This window comes from Opisthocomus hoazin, chromosome 7, assembly GCF_030867145.1.
Source record: "Opisthocomus hoazin isolate bOpiHoa1 chromosome 7, bOpiHoa1.hap1, whole genome shotgun sequence".
NCBI lineage: Eukaryota > Metazoa > Chordata > Aves > Opisthocomiformes > Opisthocomidae > Opisthocomus > Opisthocomus hoazin.
In genome coordinates, this window is record NC_134420.1 from 38,069,265 (window position 1) to 38,084,704 (window position 15,440).

A 15,440-nucleotide genomic window follows, 5' to 3' on the forward strand; every position below is an offset into this window, starting at 1 on the left:
TCATGAACATACAAGTGTCCATGCATGGTGATAGCTGTTTGTTGTCGATTCTGTGTGGATATATGAGGTGTCTGGGATATTATAGAGAAAGACAATATAATTGTAAAGAGTTTCTAAAGATAAAATGGTTATTGTATAAATTTGGGAAGAAGGTGAAGGAGAGAAATAGCTATGCTCTTTCTAACAGATAAACAAAAAAGCTCAAAATATGTTTTCATACATTCTGTAAAGTGACATTCTCAGGAAGAGAACTAGGAGAAATACTGCAAAACAAATAAGAACGGAAACCTAATAATCACAGAATCACAGAATGGTAGGGGTTGGAAGGGACTTCTGTGGGTCACCTAGTCCAACCCTCCTGCCGAAGCAGGGTCACCTACAGGAGGCTGCACAAGAACTTGTCCAGGCAGGTCTTGAATATCTCCAGAGAAAGAGACTCCACAACCTCCTTGGGCAGCCTGTTCCAGTGCTCCGTCACCCTCAGGGTAAAGAAGTTCTTCCTCATGTTCAGACGGAACTTCCTGTGCCTCAGTTTGTGCCCATTGCCCCTTGTCCTGTCACTGGGCACCATTGAAAAGAGCTTGGCCCCATCCTCCTGACACCCACCCTTCAGATATTTATAAGCATTTACTAGGTCCCCTCGCAGCCTTCTCTTCTTCAGGCTGAACAAGCTCAGCTCCCTCAGCCTCTCCTCGTAGGGGAGATGTTCCAGTCCCCTCACCATCCTTGTAGCCCTCTGCTGGACTCTCTCCAGTAGCTCCTCATCTTTCTTGAAGTGGGGAGCCCAGAACTGGACAGAGTACTCCAGATGAGGCCTCACCAGGGCAGTGTAGAGGGGAAGGAGAACCTCCCTCAACCTGCTGGCCACACTCTTCTTAATAAACCCCAGGATGCCATTGCCCTTCTTGGCAGCCAGGGCACACTGCTGGCTCATGGTTAACCTGTCGTCCACCAGGACACCCAGGTCCCTCTCCACACAGCTGCTCTCCAGCAGGTCCACCCCAAGCCTGTACTGATGCATGGGGTTGTTCCTCCCCAGGTGCAGGACCCTGCATTTGCCTTTGTTGAACCTCATCAGGTTCCTCTCTGCCCAACTTTCCAGCCTATCCAGGTCACGCTGAATGGCAGCACAGCCTTCCGGTGTGTCTACCACTCCTCCCAGTTTGGTGTCATCAGCAAACTTGCTGATGGTACATTCTAACTCTTCATCCAGGTCGTTGATGAAGAAGTTAAACAAGACTGGGCCCAGTACTGACCCCTGAGGGACACCACTAGTTACCGGCCTCCAACCAGACTCAGCGCCGCTGATGACAACCCTCTGAGTTCTGCCATTCAGCCAGTTCTCAATCCACCTCACTGACCACTCGTCCAGCCCACACTTCCTGAGCTTCCCAATGAGGATGTTATGGGAGACTGTGTCGAAAGCCTTGCTGAAGTCGAGGTAGACAACATCCACGGCTCTCCCCTCATCTACCCAGCCAGTCATGTCATCGTAGAAAGCTATCAGATTGGTCAGGCATGATTTCCCCTTGGTGAATAATAATGCATGATACCTACATAAAGGGGAAGGGCAGCTGTTCCCAAGAAAGGCAAGCTGAACGTATGTTGTTTCTACGTTCCTCCCAGTCGCTACAGAACATTCAAAGATTAAATGTTTTAAACTTTTCTTACAGAGTTAGTAGAAATGAACAGGAAGAGGGCTTTAAGCTGTAACTCCTGTGCCTTCCTAAGGGTAATAAATACAGTTTTAGAAAGTATTAATGGCACCTCTGAGTTCTAATGCACTTTTAGTTTTTGTAAAGACCTGTGAATTCCGCAATTCTTGCTGAGTGTTTGCACACATGTGCTTAACGTACCAGGACTGACCGCACTTAACAGTGAAGAGCGGTGGAGTAATTGAAGCAGGCTTTAAGAGGTCACCATTGCAGTTTCCTCACTATGTACTTTAGCCTTGGTTTGATCCAAACCACTCTGCGTTCCAGGGGAGTGCAGAGGGATGACCCTGGGGGAGACTGCCTGTTCAGAACAATATTTACTTAATTCCTGAATCGTGTGCATCAACGTGTTCTTGTCTGTACAAAAAGTGAAACAGAAAGCCTGATTTCCCATTTTTTCTTGATACCATCCCAACCCCAACCTTGTGTGCAAAATTAGCGAAGGAAGATGTACTGAGACATCTTTTTGCTGTGGTAGAGACTGTAGATGGGGGTCATGTGTGCTATGCCCTTTGCTTTCCTTCAGAAGGAAGGTGGAGTCGTAGGCGCTGGTAAAGGATGAGAATACATTCGTTGGTGGAAGACCCAAAATTGTGCGAGCTCCTCTGCAGTGGAGCCTGGCTCTTTCACTGTTGTTTGAATAACTTTGGTGAACTTAGTGTTTAGGCAGAACACTGCGTATATTTTTTTTGTTGTTGTTGTTCTTCATACGAAACAGTCTGAAGGTTTCCTGGTTTTGTTCAACTGGGCTTTTGCATACTTTCCCGACTTTCAAAATTTCAGTGAAAGGTGGAAATGGTGATGCACGTAATACTACCTGAAGCAGAGAGACAGCAGATACATATTGTACCCTCCTGTGGTATCATGGTGCATTATAGCACTGAGCAATAATGTTGTAGGTGTAAGGCTCTCGAAGGCAGGGGGGTCCATGAGTGCTGGTCGCTCTTTAAACGACGCTTCCTCCATGCTCAGGAGCAATGCATCCCCCTGAGAAAGAAATCGAGCAAAGGAGGCAGGAGACCTGCATGGTTAAACAAGGAGCTTCTAGCGGAGATCAGGTGGAAGAGAAAGGTCCATGGAATGTGGAAAGAGGGGCAGGCCACTTGGGAAGAGTACAGGAACGTGGTCAGAGCGTGCAGGGATGCGAAGAGGAAGGCCAAGGCCCACCTGGAATTGAATCTGGCAAGGGATGTCAAAAACAACAAGAAGGGCTTCTTCAACTACATCAGCAGCAAAAGGAAGGCTAGGGACAATGTGGGGCCGCTGCTGAATGAGGCGGGTGTCCTGGTGACGGAGGATGCGGAGAAGGCAGAGCTACTGAATGCCTTCTTTGCTTCAGTCTTCAGTGCTAAGACCGGCCCTCAGGAATCCCAGGCCCCGGAGGTAAGAGAAGAAGCCTACGGAGAGGATGACTTTCCCTTGGTCGAGGAGGACTGTGTGAGGGATCGCTTAAGCGATCTGGACATCCACAAATCCATGGGCCCCAATGGAATGCACCCACGAGTGCTGAGAAAGCTGGCGGATGTCATTGCTGAGCCACTCTCCACCATCTTTGAGAGGTCCTGGAGGACAGGAGAGGTGCCCGAGGACTGGAGAAAGGCCAATGTCACTCCAATCTTCAAAAAGGGCAAGAAGGAGGACCCAGGGAACTACAGGCCGGTCAGCCTCACCTCCATCCCGGGAAAGGTGATGGAGCAGATTATCCTGGAGGCCATCATCAAGCAAGTGGAAGAAAAGAAGGTTATCAGGAGTAGTCAGCATGGATTCAGCAAGGGGAAATCATGCCTGACCAATCTGATAGCTTTCTACGATGACATGACTGGCTGGGTAGATGAGGGGAGAGCCGTGCATGTTGTCTACCTCGACTTCAGCAAGGCTTTCGACACAGTCTCCCATAACATCCTCATTGGGAAGCTCAGGAAGTGTGGGCTGGACGAGTGGTCAGTGAGGTGGATTGAGAACTGGCTGAATGGCAGAACTCAGAGGGTTGTCATCAGCGGCGCTGAGTCTGGTTGGAGGCCGGTAACTAGTGGTGTCCCTCAGGGGTCAGTACTGGGCCCAGTCTTGTTTAACTTCTTCATCAACGACCTGGATGAAGAGTTAGAATGTACCATCAGCAAGTTTGCTGATGACACCAAACTGGGAGGAGTGGTAGACACACCGGAAGGCTGTGCTGCCATTCAGCGTGACCTGGATAGGCTGGAAAGTTGGGCAGAGAGGAACCTGATGAGGTTCAACAAAGGCAAATGCAGGGTCCTGCACCTGGGGAGGAACAACCCCATGCATCAGTACAGGCTTGGGGTGGACCTGCTGGAGAGCAGCTGTGTGGAGAGGGACCTGGGTGTCCTGGTGGACGACAGGTTAACCATGAGCCAGCAGTGTGCCCTGGCTGCCAAGAAGGGCAATGGCATCCTGGGGTTTATTAAGAAGAGTGTGGCCAGCAGGTTGAGGGAGGTTCTCCTTCCCCTCTACACTGCCCTGGTGAGGCCTCATCTGGAGTACTCTGTCCAGTTCTGGGCTCCCCACTTCAAGAAAGATGAGGAGCTACTGGAGAGAGTCCAGCGGAGGGCTACAAGGATGGTGAGGGGACTGGAACATCTCCCCTACGAGTAGAGGCTGAGGGAGCTGAGCTTGTTCAGCCTGAAGAAGAGAAGGCTGCGAGGGGACCTAGTAAATGCTTATAAATATCTGAAGGGTGGGTGTCAGGAGGATGGGGCCAAGCTCTTTTCAGTGGTGCCCAGTGACAGGACAAGGGGCAATGGGCACAAACTGAGGCACAGGAAGTTCCGTCTGAACATGAGGAGGAACTTCTTCCCTCTGAGGGTGACGGAGCACTGGAACAGGCTGCCCAGGGAGGTTGTGGAGTCTCCTTCTCTGGAGATATTCAAGACCCGCCTGGACAAGGTCCTGTGCAGCCTGCTGTAGGTGACCCTGCTTCAGCAGGAGGGTTGGACTAGGTGACCCACAGAAGTCCCTTCCGACCCCTACCATTCTGTGATTCTGTGAATCTGTGATTCTGTGTAGTTCAGTACTGTTTAAAGGCATATGTTTTTCTCCTTACCTGAGTAATATCGTTTTAAAGGTTATATTTGAGTTGGCTTCTAAAATTAGTTTCAGCGTGTATTATTTATTATTTGAGGATGGGACAGGAAGGAAGTTATTTTATTTCATCGCACATAGGACAGATGTTTGCTCTGTACTGATTAAGACTAATTTTCAGTAAGATATGATGACAATGGCAGCAGCATATAGCCTAGCTGAATAGGCAGCTAAGAGGTAAGTAATGAAGGTTTATGTTTATGTGTTTCTGAGATAGCTACTGTCTGAAGTAACAGTCTAATGTGAGATGGTAGAAGCAAATTATTTTCTGAAACTTCGCCAATCAGAGATTTTTAATGTATTTGATAATTTTAATGGTTAAGATGCATCTTTAAGTTGTTTGAATGTTGCATGTTCAAATGTGATTACTTGCAGTTTTATATTGTAGTACAGTAGTGCATGAAGTAAAATTTTCTGTTAAATGTTTATTGGAAATATAAGCAGGTTTGTATTTGAACTTTACTTATTTCAGAAATGAACCTCTGGATGGTACGTGGGGGACCGGGCTGCACGACTGCTGTTAACGCTCCCGAGAATTTGTGGTTTATTTCTTAAAGTTCAAGTTAACAATTTTACTGCTAAAAAATGAATTTTCCTTGAGGTGTGCTGTAACATAGCTAATAGCAGAATGTGAAAAAGATTTTAGTTTGGTTTAAGAGAAAACATTTGAATCCATATTAGTTTATTGGAAGATTGGTTATAAGAAGCAGCTGATACTCCTGTTTTGTTTGTTGACAGCTGAAAGGAGTGAATCCTTTAATCAGGTCTATAGTAAGTACTTATATATAATGTCATAGTTGCCTAACGTGATTTTGATCTTTTCCTAAAAATAAAGTACAACACAGATCTGTATAGCACTATTCTTGCTTTGACTTGTGAATTGTATCAACTCCAAGTTGTTTTGGGCACTGAATTTCCCTAGGTTTGCTGGATTGTAGAAAATCATTCCATTTATAGGAGAACAACAGAAGAGAAACAAGTTGATTCTTATCTTGATATGAGTAGATTTGGCCTTTGTTCTGTGGAAACTATAGCTCCAGATCAGTCCCTGGTAATACAAAATTATGATTTCATCCCCTTGCTCATGCAAACAGCGATTTGTCTACAACAGCCATTTTGGTATGTTTATCTGATGAGTAGAAAGAAAAGAGAATTTACCTAAAAGTTGCACAGAACCAGTGAGAACGCACAGAATATTTTCCTTCTTGTCAGCTGTTTGACAGCTAGGCTTGTATTTGTATAATTATGACAGCTTTTAATCTGTTTTTAAGCTTTTTGATTATTTTACCATTCTTTCATGCTGTTTCTAACCAGATCTCTCAAACAGTGCTGAAAGAAGCCTGTTTATAAGTGGATCATTTTTCTTGGGAAGTCATTATTCTAGTTCTGATTTTGCTACCTATATGATATGCTGGGCAGTCGTTTTTAAGACATCAAACATGGGAGAATCTAAACTGTTGCAGTCGTGTTTGAAGATGCTTTGCCTTTCAGTGGACATTTATGTAAAAGCCGTGAAACAGGCTTCACTGCTACTTTTTGGTCACTTTTAATACATTTTCAGAACTAAGGAGTAGTAGTGCTTCACTGCCCACAAACTGCTATTTCCTACTTTTTTGTCTGTGTCAGTCTTCTTTTTACGGTGATGTACTTGCATATAAATATTTGGTGTGCAACAGGGATTTATTTGGTGTTAATGGAAGCTTTTCTGTGGCATAATCAGACACTAAAGGAACATGAAAATCTCAAACAGTTTATCCTTGTCTTGCTGAGCCAAAATATAACTACAGTTTTTTCTACAGAGTAGTTAAACCTTTTTCGTGATGGATTTCTAAAATCAATCTAAAACGTGTGTCGCTGTAGGTTCTTTCATGAGCTATGGAAGTCATGGATTATAAAACAAGTTAATGAAGTGAGGGTGGTTTGTTCCACATAGTGGCTTTGTGCAGTTGTTTTTACCAGGTTGTCTGATGTACCAGTACATAAGTCCACAGTATGTGCTTAAAAAAACCCTAATGTAGCTTTAGAAACACAGCAACTACTAGAGATTTTAGTAATCTTTCTGCACAAGATGTTGCAGCTCTTCACTTACAAGGGCTTTTTTTTTTATTATAATTAGTTGCTCTTCACATTTATTTCAGGATTACATTTGGTTTAAACTGTCAAAGCCGAGGTCCTCCTTAAAGCCAGTAGTACGATGGTGAGCTGTAAGGGTGTTTTGACTTACGGATATATAATGACTTACCGAAAGGTAGCTTGCTTTTGCAATTATTTTATACTGAATGGAGATGGCTTTAAGCTTTACAGCAGTGTAGAAAAACTTGAATTTCACTGCCCTGTTCATGAACAATGTACTTGCTTTTGGGACAGCAAAGTTGAATCTTGTGGCAGCAGCACACTGTGGTTTGTGAAGGGAGAGATGGAGTAAAGGAGAGAAGAGAGTGGAGCTGTCAGCAGGAATGTTTGGAAGCAGACATGGTGGGAGTCTCTTCTTTCTTCACTCCATTACTCCACCTCTTCAGAGCTTTAGACCTCTGCAGAAAGTATCTTGTAAAGAACTTTCTGGTTGTTCTCAGTTCTCCTCTTGCCTGTTGAGTGCTCCTTCCTCCAGGAAGCAAATCTTTCTGTTTGTGAACCTATAGTCATTTACAGCTGAACCCCAACCTCTGGGAGGGGAGAGCTCTGTTGATACAGAGGATTCAAGGGAGGGGAGGGTTTTGCATGGCTGTTGAGTACTTGTTGTAAGTGCCTAATTTGCTTGCATTTTAGACTGGCTCTGGAATGAGTTCTCATTTTGACCCAAGAGCTTTTAAGAGTTTGGGCTAGGAGATTGACTGCCAGCAATCTGTTTAATTTTTCCATGTGTATTTCCATGAAATGGCTTTTGTGAAGGAAATTAATGTGATTAATTATTCCATATTACTTAAGACCTGTAGTTGGTTATAATGGAAATTCTTACATAGATCACCTTTCCCGATGTTTTTCTGCAGTATTTGTTATGTTCTCTTTTTCTTATTCCACTCTACACACATCAGTTCTTTCATTTATCATCTGTATCACTGCAACACTTTGACAGAGATACTGTGATTAAGTTGTTAGTTCTGGTCCCTACACATTGCTCTCGGTTTCAGGAAGGAAGCTGTTCATTATGGGCTTCCAGAATAGGAGGGACACCATTTGAACTTGCATCAATGTCACTGCTTGACCCCTGTAAGATCTGAAGCTTCATTAGCTGCTTTTAATTATACTATTGATGAATTACCATCTTCCTGAACTGTATGTATCACCTGATCTAAAATTCTGATGGGGATCCAGGCTGATTTGTCTTTCTGGGTTTTAATTCTGTGGTTTAGAGTTGTTTGTATGAATGACTGTTTAAATACAGAAAAAAATGCTATTGAGTTGCAATGGTGTAATTGTCTGTTTAAATGTCACAGGTAGAGGAGGATGATGATGCTGAATCGCGAGAGGAAGAAGAGAAGGAAGAACTGAAAAACTATTCAAGAAGAAAGATTTTTTCCAACTGGAGCCGCTATGTGGATACAGAAAAAGAGGGACAGAGTGAACATGGGGAATTACAGAGAGGAACAGACTTCAGTGTTTTGCTTAGCTCAGCAGGTAAGCATTTTCTGTTCTGTAGATAGTTTTTTAGTTTTGAATTTTGACACATTACTACTTCTCTGTCTGTTGTCCTTGATGAGAAAACAGGACCCTAGAATACCATTCCTGTCTGCCATTGATATATTTAGTGGTTTTTGAAGTCTCCATGGGAGCAGCCTTACAGCATACAGGCTGCACTGAGCCGTGGAAGGAGGGCTGCTGCATTTATAGCCTTCTCATGAAACTGTGTATGGGTCTGAGTGTGTGCAGCATCCAGGTGCTTTGAGCCTCTTCTTGCTGACAATGATTTCTTACCAATCTTGGTCACTGGGTTGCTTTCCAGAAAACAAAAAAGGTTGCTCCTGTGACTAAACACAGCAAAACAGTCAAGAAGCTGCTTGCTGTTTGTTTTGACAAAGATTTGTAATCAGTATTGCACAGATGTATGCATGAATAGCAAGTGTTACTCTACTTGAAAAAAAAGATCAGTTGTGTTCCCCTCTTTGTAGGAAATGATAGAAGGAGAAGGTGGGGCAACAGGCTGTACTAGATCCCCCCCCCTTTTTTTTTAGCTGTACATTATTAGTATGGGCAGTTGCACAAAAAACAGTTACCTAAAACTCCTGATGTGCCATTGTGTTGGAATACCGTTCAGTAAAAAGCTGCAGGTAATGTATTATGGGTTTTTTTTGAGCAACTTGGAAGCTCTGAAATCTCTCCAATCTAAATAATTGGATTTTTAAGGCACAGCTTGGAGGGGTAAGTTAGAAATTACCTATGGTAAAGAAAGAAGCACCAGAGCTTTCTTTCTCTGTTCCAGAATCGACTTCTGAAGTTCAGTTTTGCATGAACGTTGCAGAATTGGGCCTAAATTGTCAGTTTTAATCATAGGATCGCAAGATGTGTATTGAGTTCTCTGAATGGTATGTTGCATGGTAACAGTGTTGGAGTGAAGATGCCTGGTATGGACCTCAGAACTGGGCAGGTGACATAGCCTGGGGAGCAAAGCAGATATCACAACTGAAAACTCAAGAGACCTACCCTGAGCTGCATGTTGCTATGGTTCAGCTTTTTTTAAAACAAACTTTAATATCTCTAACTTAGCCTTCAGAATCTCTTTAAAATGATCTGATGAATAGTACTTTTGTATTGAGAATATAGGGAAATACTATATATTTCTACTGATTTGTGTTTGTGGAAAGTTATACAGTTATTACCAACCCATTTATTTTGCTTTGTAGATCCTCTTAATGCCTAAAATTAAAATCTTTTTTAGTTAGTGTTCTTACTAGTTATTAATTCTAAATCTTCATTTAAAGAGTGCTTCGCTTTATTTTAGGATATACTGTGACTGTTCTTGATGTTAAAATAAATTGTTAAAGAAACAGCAATGAAATAAAGTACTTTCAGAGGAAGAAAAAAGTGCCTTTGAAACAATAATGCACATTTGTTGGAGTCATAAAAAGCAGTGTGTGTCGAGAGGGTTTCTTTGTATGGTTTCTTTGGCTTATGTGCGAAAACTGAGAATGCAGTCATCTTTATTTCTAGTGGTCTGAGAAGAAACTTACGTCTCTGCTTTATTTGATAATTTTGACTTCAGTTAGTATATTGCTGTTTAGCATTCCAAAGTTGTACAGTGGATCCAGCTGAATTGCAACAAGCAGTTAGGGGAGTACTGGAGAGGGAATGGAGTTAAGGTGCCATTTTTCAAGAATGCAAAAGCTTAGAAAGGTCCTGCAACTTACTATTAATACACAACAATGTAATTAATGCAGCCAGTTAAGAATCCTTTGGCAAAAGCTCAGCTTAAAAAACTGTTGTCCTATGTAACATTTTGGTTCCATAATATTGAAAGCAAGGTCTTAAAGAGAGTGCCATCCTTCAAGATACATCTTTGATTTATTCCCAGAAAAATCTCCTGTTAATTGAATGAGATGGAGTATAAAAAATAGTTTGGGATAATGTAGTAATAGAGACAGAATTAATGCTAGCAGACAAACTGAAGTGGAGGAATTCTTGACATCCAGGGAATTAAAATTCCATGTTTGGTATTTGTTTAATATTTCATAAATGTGCTTCTACGTGTAATTTCTAGTTAAAATCAACAAAAAATAGCCAAATGAGAAGACTAATATGCTGTGACATGGGTGTCATGTTGTTGATAACTAGCAGGATTGGAGATTTTAAACCTAGTACATGAACATTAGTGTTGCTTAAGAAAGTAACAGAGTCATGGGTTTTTAGACTATTTTTATCAGTAGCAGAGGGAAGTGGGATATTTTTTCTGAGAGGGGGAGGAAGGGGTTTGTAGACATTTGCAGAGTATGGTAAGTCTATTTTACTATTCTATTTTACTTTTTTCAATACCTTCTGAAGACATGCACTTTTTTTACTTTTTTGCCTATACTTCCAGCTTGCCCCTGCCTCAAGCCAATCGCTTGTGCAGCACTGCTTCTGTCTTTTCAATCAAATATTTAGGCCTGCCTAGTCCCAGACCATCTCTGACTGCACCTTGTCTCTCTACTGTCAGCCTTTGCTTGCCTACTGAGTCTTCTCACTCTCTCTTGCCTCTGTTAATTTTTCTCCTTGTCTATGTTTCTGATCCCTGGTGGTGGGTCTTTTCTCAGTCTTCTTGTGAGCCAGCTCCCTTCCACATATATTCACTAAAATCCCCCCTGTCCCTCGCTCTATCTGGTCCTGGTGATCCCCAGTTCAGAGTTGTTCTGCCTGGGATTGCTCAGTTGGCTTCATATTTTCTCTCAGCCATGACAACATCTTCTTCTTATGTTCCTCTTAGTTTCTTTCCTTGTCTAGTCAATCCCAGTTCATTTTTCAGGCTTCCAGTTCTAGTCTCCACTACAAGCTGTTTGCTCCTTGTTGCCTGCATATGCTCTGTCAGTATACCCTAAATCCTACTCAGTTACCCAGCAATATGGAGTGGAAGGCCACTGTTTTCAACTATGGTAGGGATATTGGCACAGGTGAGGTTGCAGAAACACACAAGACGACACTTTTTGTTCAGTGTTGTACCTAATGCCTGTTGAATGCAGACTCCACTTATAGTGAAAATCGGACTCTTCACTCATAAACAGCAGCCAGAAGAAACTTAGTTGCCTTGCACATTTGGAGGATGAACAGAGGGTCACTGAGGATGCACTGTGTGGGCATTGGTCGTTAATCTCCAGCAGATCTTGCCAAAAAATACACACAAACTGATTTCTAGAAGCTTGTAGCTTGGATAAATTGGGTCAGATTTTTCCCAAAATGAGCAGAGTGTACCTCTCATACAAAAACATTGTCCAGCCTGATTTCAAGTTACTGAGTCGGGGCAGGAAAGTGATTACAGTTTTTCAAAGGGTTTTTTTCCCAGGTCCTTTCATGGTAGAAAAATGTTCCAGCCGTTCTCTGACTTTTTTTAAAAGGTGGTGGTGAGCAGAGGGTGAGGAAAAACTACCTGAAGTAGACAATTGACATGGAAAATTTCAGACTGAATAGTTAAAAAAAGCAACTGAAAATAGTCTTAAGAAAGAACTGCCAGGTGGCTTTGATAACAGCTGATGTCACTCGCCTGACAGAACTTCTTTGTTAGAGCTTATTGTATTTGTGTGTAAAGTAGGGTGATAACTTTAGTTTTTAAGTCTGTTTCTTTCCTTTTTTAATCATTTTTTTAAATTAGCCTTGCATATAGCAAAGTAAACTTTTCTGTATTGCTTTGGATGTCTAGCTGATGTAAACTGTAAGTCCATCGTGAAACCTTCAGGGAATATGCCTTGACTCAATTTAGTAAAAATGCTGTTGAAGCGTGAAGAGCAAGAGAAGTGGAAGTGATAGGATAACCTCACTTTGCAAGAGCTGTCCTCATTTTTTGACTGATGAGGGTTAAGTGTCCCAAAATAGATTTAAGTCCTTCATTAGGGTTTTGGCTGTGAATAGATGCTATAGGTTTAGAAATATACTTGTAAAGTCTCATTACAGAGGTGATCAAAACGTATCCAGGGAGCTGATTGCTTTCCTTTGAATGTGGTAGGTATGACCAGTACAGCAGCCAAAAGCTGCGAACATGCAGGCCTCAATAACAGTGTGCTGAGTTGCTGGATGTGATGATTATCAAGATGAAAAAATATAGTTTTGAACATTAATTTTTTTCCCAGTTTGTTTTTTTGGCCATAGCTGAATAATTCTGATGGCCTTAAAGGGTAAGAAAGAGAAATGCTGCGTAGTTCAAACAAAACTGGAAGGATGGTTTTGATATTGTATGAATAAATATAATTCCTGTAGGTACCTAGCACTTGAGTGCATTAGGAAATGTGGAATAAAAATCAAAAGAACAGTCACTGGAGCGTAATAGTAATGAACAGTTAAGGATAGGAATTGTGAGGTAGCAGTTACTTTCCATTCCCTAAAACCCTGTTGTTTTGGTTTTTTAACTTCTAGCTTTTGGGCCTCTCTGTTTAATTGTGATGTGTCTGTTGCAATATATTGCTGCATTTTTGTCATTTTCATGGTCAATACATACATGAGAATGAACAGCATAGAGAAGACCACTAGCTGTCTTGGAAAAGCTGAACAGATAAACTTGTGGAGCAAGGCTTGTGTTAAAAATAGATTTTCCTTCAACTTTTCTATCTTAAGTATATACTGACAGAGATTTGGAAAAAAAAAGTGAAGAGTAAATGAGTTTTCTTATTTTCAATGTTAATTCTGCTCAAACAAAAAGAATGGCAATGGCAGGGTGTGGTGCGGATGATAAAAAATCCTTTGATTTTAAAATTCTAGAGAATAGCTGAAAATCAGTTTTCTTTACAGAACTGCCTAACTCGTTGTTGATTTGGGTTACTGTGTATGTCAGACAGGTCCCGCTCTCCAGTGGTATTTGATTGCCAGCTTCTACTACTTTTCGTTTTGTATGTCTGTTCTGTAAAATTATTTACATCCATATGTCTCCATAGAACTCTATTTCTGCATTTCTGTTTCTTGTACCCTTGAGATAGCGAGACTAATGAAGAATTGCTGTTTATCAGCTCCGAAAGCATTATTGCTCTGTGTGAAAAATAGTGGAAATTATTTTTTAATTCTTTTTTGCATGTCTTTATGACTGCATGTGGAACAGATGTGCTTTCAACTAGTGTGTCTTATTTGGTCAGAAATTCAACAGATGCAAAGCTTTGTGTCCTTGCTGTTCACCAGGTGACATGAGCTCTGTGCGGGACGTAAAGAAGTATCGGTTACTTTTTATTAGTTATCAACAGTTCTCAGATATTAGTACCAGGTGTACTGGCCTTGAAAGAAGATTACACTGTTGCAACTAAGGATTGGTAGTAGATCAAATATTCCTAATATATGCGCTCCTGAAATAAACAGCTGAGGACATATGCTTTACTTGCATCTTTCCTCATGTTCTCCTTTTTTTTTTTTGCTACCTCGTTCTCTGAGCTTCCCTGAAATGTTGTCTTCTGCTTCTCCTTCTAGCCCCATTCCAGCACGTCAGAACTTTCCTTCCTTTTTGGTGGTCGTGTGGTAGATACCGTTTCCCATCTATGGAGGCTTTTTGTCCAAGTGGTTTCATTTCTACTTGCAAAAGTTTTAGTTGTGACAGTTATGCCCTGGACGGTCTGCAACTTTGGATTTATTGATAGACCTGAGAGATACTGCTGGTTTATATACCTGTAGGTATCTGAAATCAACAAAAATCCAGCCTCTCCCTCTCTCTTCACTAGCCAAAGTAACTTTCCCAAACAAACAGAAAAAAAAACTTCCACAGTAAAGATTTGCAGTAAAATCACAGGACTTGGCATCAGTGGAGGTTGGTTCTCCATCTGCTCAGTGCTTCCTCCTGAACTGTTTCTAACATTACAGAAATTCATCTTTTTTTGTTCTAATCAGACAAGCTGTCCCTTTTTTTTTTTTGTTTTTGGTCTGAACTAAAAATAGGAAGTACCAGATTTTAAGTATTAATTACATTTTCTTGATAAATGTATGTTCCTGTAATAGGTAGTCTGTGCTCATTATATATGCTTTCATATCTGTGCCTTTTCTCCTCCTAAGTTGTATCTAAAATGTAACCAAAACTGCATGAAGTGTAGAAGTATAATGTGATTCCATGGCTTGAATGCATATGAAGGTAGGATAACATTTCTTATTTTCATTTTAACATTCTGATCTCTTAGGACTATGTGACTATGTACGTGTTGGTGATAGCACTGCAAAACTAATGATAAGCAATAAAAGAAAAACCAGAAAGGTTTAAATGTTTCAGAGAGATTTGTATGCTTTATGATTTAGAATTGAATAGAGTAAGATTCACAGACTAAAGGGGTTAAGGTTTCTTCCCATTAAAATCAGTGTGGTAAGCTTTTCCCATTCTTTTACTTTTTCACACCTTGATTGACTCATTTGTTAAGTTCCAGTTTTCTGGATTTAAAAAATTTTCTTACCAATACCCTTCTCTCATCTTGGGCCTTAATCTTTTGCTGCTGCTATATATTGATGGTATTTCTGCTGAATTGTGTTTAAGTATGTTTTGGTTATGAAATCACAATTCAGTAAGTTTAAATGTGGAACAATTTGTCATTGTTCCTGTCTTGCTGTTGTCATGTCCACTACTTGAATTTGTAGCCTTGGGAGCTAGATAAAAATGTCTGCGCACCCTATTCACTGTTTCTCTTGTTTAGTCTTGGTGTCCTTTGTTTTCATAATACCCCTAAAACCAGTTCTGTCTGACTAGGCCTCATGTTGGCCATCATGGTTTCTGCGACATCATCATCTCAGACTTTCCTGCCACTGAAATCCCCTAACCGAAAATGAGTTACTCTTGACTCTTGTACTCAGACAGTACATTTAGTATTCCAGTCTTCATTTTCAAAATTCAGTGTGTTATTGCCACTATTCCTGTTCCCTTTCTCCTATTTTTACTTCTTTTTACTTATTTTCTGCCTTTGCCCCTTCCTTTGAAATTTATTTTTCCTTCATGAACGTTGTGATTTTTTCCTTGTTTCCATGTATTACTTTTGACTGATTTTAATCTTTTCT

General features: G+C 41.3%; 2 protein-coding genes across 4 annotated transcripts in view; one reads left to right on the forward strand and one right to left on the reverse strand.

Annotated features, from left to right (window-relative positions):
• The window catches only part of CHRM5 (cholinergic receptor muscarinic 5), a 116,301-nt gene that overhangs the window by 88,847 nt on the left and 12,014 nt on the right, over positions 1-15,440 (reverse strand). The window lies entirely within an intron of this gene.
• Positions 1-15,440, forward strand: part of AVEN (apoptosis and caspase activation inhibitor) — a 117,755-nt gene that overhangs the window by 24,628 nt on the left and 77,687 nt on the right. Inside the window, exon 2 of the mRNA XM_075426100.1 lies at positions 8,249-8,429. Within this exon, the coding sequence (XP_075282215.1) occupies positions 8,249-8,429 (181 nt within the window). The remainder of the gene's footprint in view (positions 1-8,248; positions 8,430-15,440) is intronic.